This window comes from Verticillium dahliae, genomic scaffold (genome assembly GCF_000150675.1).
Source record: "Verticillium dahliae VdLs.17 supercont1.38 genomic scaffold, whole genome shotgun sequence".
Classification (NCBI taxonomy): domain Eukaryota; kingdom Fungi; phylum Ascomycota; class Sordariomycetes; order Glomerellales; family Plectosphaerellaceae; genus Verticillium; species Verticillium dahliae.
Window position 1 is genome coordinate 12790 of NW_009276960.1, and position 6323 is coordinate 19112.

The 6323-nt window shown below is 56.8% G+C and overlaps 3 protein-coding genes across 3 annotated transcripts in view; 2 read left to right on the forward strand and 1 right to left on the reverse strand.

Annotated features, from left to right (window-relative positions):
- Positions 1-275: 275 nt before the first annotated feature.
- On the forward strand, positions 276-1723 carry VDAG_10386 (glutamyl-tRNA(Gln) amidotransferase subunit A; the record flags this gene model as incomplete). Its single annotated transcript, XM_009659713.1, has 3 exons — positions 276-438; positions 528-606; positions 655-1723. 3 exons carry the CDS (start codon positions 276-278, stop codon positions 1625-1627), a joined length of 1215 nt encoding a protein of 404 aa, XP_009658008.1. The 3' UTR covers positions 1628-1723.
- A 2233-nt stretch (positions 1724-3956) lies between these two features.
- VDAG_10387 (uncharacterized protein) lies at positions 3957-4631 on the forward strand (the record flags this gene model as incomplete). Its single annotated transcript, XM_009659714.1, has 1 exon — positions 3957-4631. The coding sequence occupies one exon, from the start codon at positions 3957-3959 to the stop codon at positions 4629-4631; it is 675 nt and encodes a 224-aa protein (XP_009658009.1).
- A 906-nt stretch (positions 4632-5537) lies between these two features.
- VDAG_10388 (exostosin-2) overlaps positions 5538-6323 on the reverse strand; it is a gene marked incomplete at its 3' end in the record, with an annotated part of 1454 nt that continues 668 nt past the window's right edge. The window contains exon 2 of the mRNA XM_009659715.1: positions 5538-6291. Coding sequence (XP_009658010.1) covers positions 5538-6291 — 754 coding nt within the window. The remainder of the gene's footprint in view (positions 6292-6323) is intronic.

Here is a 6323-nt window from a genome sequence, read left to right on the forward strand (position 1 = left end):
AGTACACCAAGTCTCTGCTGCAGTTCAACCCTGACGCCTTTGCCATTGCCGCCGAGCGCGACGCCGAACGCGCCGCTGGTAAGGTTCGCGGACCTCTCCACGGCATCCCCTTCACCGTCAAGGACAACATCGCCACCAAGGACAGCCTCGAGACCACCGCCGGTAGCTACGCCCTTCAAGGCAGCATCGTCCCCCGCGATGCTCACGTCGTCGCCCGCCTGAGGGAGGCCGGCGCCGTCCTCTTCGGCAAGGCTGCTCTCTCTGAGTGGGCCGACATGCGCAGCAACAACTACTCCGAGGGCTATTCAGCTCGCGGTGGCCAGGTTCGCAGCGCCTACAACCTGACTGTCAACCCCGGCGGCAGCAGCTCGGGCAGCGCCGTGGGTGTTGGCTCGAACGCCATCGCCTTCTCTCTTGGCACTGAGACCGATGGCAGTGGTGAGTACTTTTCCCCCCCCTCCGGTTCATGTCTTGGAATCAGAGACGCATCCGGCCTCCAGCTGGAATGAGACGCAAGCTGACAACAGATCGACCAGTCATCAACCCCGCCATGCGCAACTCACTCGTTGGCTTCAAGCCCACTGTCGGACTCACCTCTAGGGCTGGGTATGTTCGCTTCTTGATTCGCGCCGTTCGCTGCTAAACAGGGTCTAGCGTCATTCCTGAGAGCGAGCACCAGGACTCGGTCGGCACCTTCGGGCGCACCGTTCGTGATGCTGTCTATGCTTTTGATGCCATCTGGGGCATTGACCCCCGTGACGAGTATAGTCTCGCTCAGGAGGGCCACACGCCCGAGGGTGGCTACACTCAGTTCCTGACGACCAAGGCGAGTCTCAAGGGCGCCGTCTTCGGCATTCCCTGGAAGAGCTTCTGGGTCTATGCGGACGACGCCCAGAAACGCGTCCTCAACAGCTTGATCTGCAGCCTCAAGGATGCCGGCGCCAAAATCGTCAACAACACGGAGATTCTCGACTACGAGACCATTGTCAGCCCGCACGGCTGGGACTGGGATTACGGTTCCTTCCGCGGTTTCCCCAATGAGTCCGAGTACACCGTCGTCAAGGTCGACTTTTACAACAACATTAAGACGTATTTGTCTGAACTCGAGAACACGAACATTCGCTCCCTCGAGGATATTGTCCAGTACAACTATGATAACGACGGGTCTGAGGGTGGGAATCCCTGGCCCCTCGGTAACCCGGGCTTCTACTCTGGCCAGGACGGCTTCCTTGCCTCGCTCGAGACCAAGGGCATCAAGGACGAGACGTACCTCCAGGCCGTTGAGTTCACGGGCCGCTCTACTCGTGACGGCATCAACCACGCCTTGAGCCTCGGTCCCAAGGGGACAAAGCTGAATGGTCTTCTTGTGCCTCCTGATGTCGGCCAGAGCTATCAGATCGCCGCCCAGGCCGGTTATCCCGTCGTCACGCTTCCCGTGAGCGTGCATGAGAGCACAGGCATGCCCTACGGCCTTGCCATCATGCAGACGGCCTACGGCGAGGCTGAGCTGGTCAAGTGGGCCAGCGCCATCGAGGACCTGCAGCTTACTTCCGGCACGCCTCTGAAGAGGTCACTGCCCAAGTGGTACGGCTACCTCGAGAGGAACATTCCCATCAACAACGTTTGAGGAGGTTCTCGTTGTTGTTAAATTTGTACATAACTAATCTCACACTTATATACCTTGCCCACATAGTAATCCCCCTTATCAAAGGGTGTTCATTGGTTCGCGCTATGACCGGTCTTGTGTATCGAGTGGAAGACGCTGACGCTGAATGGGAGCAGGCCGACATGCCTACTGTCGGCCTACTGTCGGCCTCGCTAGAACTGGTGATCTGAGGGCAAGGCAAGTTGGTCCATGACCCCTCCAAGGGAGGCGAGGCCCTCTACTACTCAATTATACCCGAGTTCACGCTGCCCTCGGGTTGTTCTTGCGAACCTGTCCCTTTGACATGGGGCCAAGCCTAGATGCATACAAGGCCCAAGAAGCGAGTCGCAACGGCTTACTACACTCGAGGTGCCAGTGCTGAAGCATGCGTCTGCCATCCATAAGAGACCAAAGGCCCTCGTCCTGATCAGGAAATGCTCTTCGCCACAAACTCTATCCTGCTCACGGCCCTCCCATGGTTAGCGCTCACCTCTAGCGAGGACCCTGCTCATATCTCAGGACAAAGCAATGCGGTGACGATCACGGGCGGGACCACCATGGACTTGTCGATCTCTGCCACTGTTTGTGCGGCCGCTGGCCAGCATCGGCACTGGAAATTTGGGGACGGTCGCGATCGGAAGTTGAGCGACGCGGGAACGAGCGGGTCTAGCTAGCGTCGATGGCGGCGGACGGCGCCGTCGGCCGTGGAAGGCAGTCTATTGGATCGTGCATCGGTTCCGGGTTACACGGCCCCGCATTTCTTCTCTGACTCCGTTGTGACTTGTTCATGGCGGCACGTCCACTTTTCAAAGTGCGGTGGGAGGTGTGCGTGATTCGGCACGGCGAGGTGGATGTGAGGGTCGAGAGCGAGATTGCGGCCTTGTGAGACTCTGACGCACATGTTGAAGCTCCGTTCTAGCAGCAGCTCATATAAGTATAGTAACGTTACTTCTCGTTAACGAGTGGAGATTTTATCATGGGCACAGCGTTCTGGGAAGTTGTTCAGGTCCATCTTCGGAAACGCAGCGTTCTTGCTACTGACGAAAACCGAGAGCCAAGGTGGTCGGATCGTTCGGGGGGCAGCAGTCTGATGATCATCTGTAAAGAAAGCAGCGAACCACGAGACATAGATCCCTGTGATAGACTTCTCACACTTTCCGTCAGTAGTTTTCATATAGAAGAGGCGACTTTCTACTCAACCTGTTAAGGCTTCCTGAGAGGCATCTAGCTTGTACACCCCACGTGATTTGCCATCCTCGGCTTTATAGTAAAGGTGAATCCCTCCGTCCTCTGAGGTATCGGGTATAATGACCTCTGACACCTTCGAACTCATGAATCAATGCTCATTGATCTACGCCAATGCTCTGTGTGCCATGGAGCACGTATCAGTGTTACGGGTAAGACCCGTTGACATTGTAAAGGCCTGGGGTCTATATGGTACCTCTATAAATGCAGCCCAGTTGAATAAACGTGAATCAACGACGTTGATCCAATACCTATCATTTAGCTGAATTGGACAGCTGCCATGAGGCACTTTCGACCGTGTGACGGCTGCCACCAAGCCCCATTTGGGCCGACCGTAACAACTATATGTAGCACATAATGCTTTTAGGGATACTGTACGTCAACAAAAGCCCCTCTTTCGAGTGCGGAATGATACCGGACCTGAAGAGGACGACCCGGCCCTCATGGCTCTGAAAACAACCCGGTCAAAGAGTGGTCATCTAGCCCCGCATGACCAGAGGCATTTTAAACATGAAGGTGCGAGCGCATGCAGCTTGTTCACCTGAATCTGAGGCCTGCAATGATGGGAATCTGCGATTACCATTCGACAAAGAGGGCCTGTTGCGGGTTGAATGCATATGCGAACCGCAGCGCCCTCTGACGTTGGTATCTTTGGATCTCCAACTACTACCTGAGTGGCCGGGGAATGGGCCCGCCCAGTGTCCGATCAGCTCGAAACAGTCAAGCGTCGATGCGTCATCTGCAGTCATGCAATATCTCGATGCAGTCATCCACAAGCATGCGGTCATGCTGTGCGTCCTCTGACTGACGATGCCCTCGGCGAATACCCTCTGCTCCTCTGCTCGTCAGGAACCTACTTCTATCGGGAAGGGAACATGATGTGATGCAGCAAGGGACTATATATGAGGGGCTCGGCTGTCTCCCTCCAGCAGCGAGACTTCACATTGCACTTCAACCATTTCGCATTATCACCATCCTAGACAGGCCATTTCATAATCGAGATATCGAGTCTATATCCCTCGATTCACTCCATCATTTCGCTCTCAATTACTCCTCCACTCTCATCATGTCCGCTCGCGCACGTTCGGCCGCCATGCCACCCAAAACCAGCTCCACGCAGGCCGGAGTCAAACGGTCAAAGCCGTCACACATCACTGCCGCTCAAACGCCGAAACCGGCCGCCACGGCGCAATCAACAGGCCCCTCACTGCCTGAGCCAGTGTTCTTCTTCAAGCCTGACGATCCAGAGGTCGGGTTTCTTTCTCAATGGTACCCCAGTCCCTTCTCGGACCCGTCAGACCCCTCCGTTGTCTTCCCGTCAGCCGAGCACTACATGATGTACCATAAGGCCCTCCTCTTTGACACGTCCGCCGCCGCCGGCATTCTGGAGGCGACGAACGCGAGTGAGGTCCGCGCCCTGGGCCGCCAGGTGGCTGGCTTTGACGAGCCGGTCTGGAATGAGAACAAGATGCGCATCGTCACGGAGGGGAACCGGCTCAAGTTCTCGCAAGGCTCCGCGTCAAGACTGCTTCGCGAGCGGCTGCTCGCTACGGCTGGTCGGGATCTCGTCGAGGCGAGTCCGACGGACCGCATCTGGGGCATCGGCCTCAGTGCCGAAAAGGCCGCGTCGTCCGACCGCAAGAATTGGGGGAAGAACCTCCTGGGAACTGCGCTGATGACGGTCAGGAAGGAGCTGCTTGCCGAAGAGGACAGGCTGAGAGAGGAGGCGGAGCGTAGATAAGCGGTCTTCTAGTTTGATTAGTTTTCAGAACGTGAACAGTTCTTTGGCTTCTTTGATCAGGTTTCGTAGCTGCGTCTGTTTGGTGTTCCGCTATACGGTCGGCCTTGCAAATACTATTATACTCACCCGGAGAGCCGTTGATGACCAACTGTGAAGGGCGATGCTTGATCACAAGAAATCTCCATGTCGCAGATTCGAGTGTCATTTTCGCCGAGTACAGGGGCCACTTCAACAGCAAGCAATACAAATTGAAGGAGCCTGATAAGGAAGACAAACAAGACGTCTTGGCCTGATAACAACCCTCCCCCCCAGGACTCTCGTCGAACCACGTCTCGACGGCTCATCTGGGCTATCTCTGGCTTATCATGTCGGAACTTGCGATCCGTGATAAGGCTCGAGATTGGCGCGCCAGCTTCGTGCTCGACATCTGCCCACCCCTCCCCCCTTCGCGATAAGGACTTCCCGTCCCTGCGAGTTCCCCAGGTTCTTTCCCCCAGCCTTTGCGGCCCTCAGATCTGAACGGGGCCATCCGGATCGACGACAGGGTGCAGACCATATGCAAGCCCGTCCGATCCGATCTCGTGAGGCTCCAAACGGCAGTTGAGGCGGGGCCGTTACACGCGGCTGAACGACCGCCCCGCCAAGTCGACCCTGACATGACAAGACACGATGCGACACGAACAATCACAGAGCTCGCGGCAAATGAGCAAGAACCTTGGAACAAAATAAAAAGACTCTCTCGTGAAAGGGAAAAAAGTGGAATCGCTCTCTATTACAAGTCTATTCCCAAAACAAAACGAATTCTCATGATACATCTTTGTTTCATTCTCCCCGCCTTGGCGATGGGCGCGAGCTCTCTGTCTCTTCGCTCTCTCACGCGGCGGCGGGCTCACGGCATCCTGCGAATTATATCGCCAAGATACCCTGCACAATGCGCTCGGTCGTGTTCTGCAGCGGCATGTATCCGAACCAGTCGGAGAAGTCGCGCAGGCAGTCGTTCCTCAGCTTGGCGTGGCCCGGCTTGCGGCTAATGCCCGACTTGGGCTCCGTGTTGACGGGCAGGCCCATGCCGTGAACCTCGAGGGGGCCCTCGCAGGACAGCATGGAGGAGACAAAGTTGAGTGCGATATCCTCGCAGTTGAAGTGCTCATCAATAGCAGTGCGCAGGCGGGTCATGAGGGGGTCGGTGGAGGAGAAGTAGTCGAGCACCTCAATGTGAGCGAAAGCGAGGCCCGTCAGCACAAGGGCGTATTCGGAGCGACCCTTCTCGCGGCAAAGGCTGTACTGGTAGCTTCCGGGCCCGCGAGGGGTGTCGACGCAGCGGGCAAAGGCACCAGTGAGGCGGTGGCGGCCGTACTTGCGCCAGGTCTGGAAGACAAAGTCGAGGTCGGCGGGCGGGTAGTGGACATCGTCGTCGGAAAGAAGGATGGCCTTGGTCTTGTACTCTGGGTCGGGGAACAGCTTCTCGTTCAGCGAGTTGCGGCGGGAGACACGGTAACGAACGCCGACGCCGTGGGCGGAGACAAAGTTGGGCGGGGGCGTGGACTCGAGGTCGTTCCACACGATGACGATTTCGTGCAGAGAGGGAATCACGTTGTCTGTGAGGAGGTGGAGCGTCTGGTTCAGTTCATCGGGACGCCGGTACGTCTGAATGGCAATGCTGCAGAAGGGCACGAAGGAGTGAGGGACTGT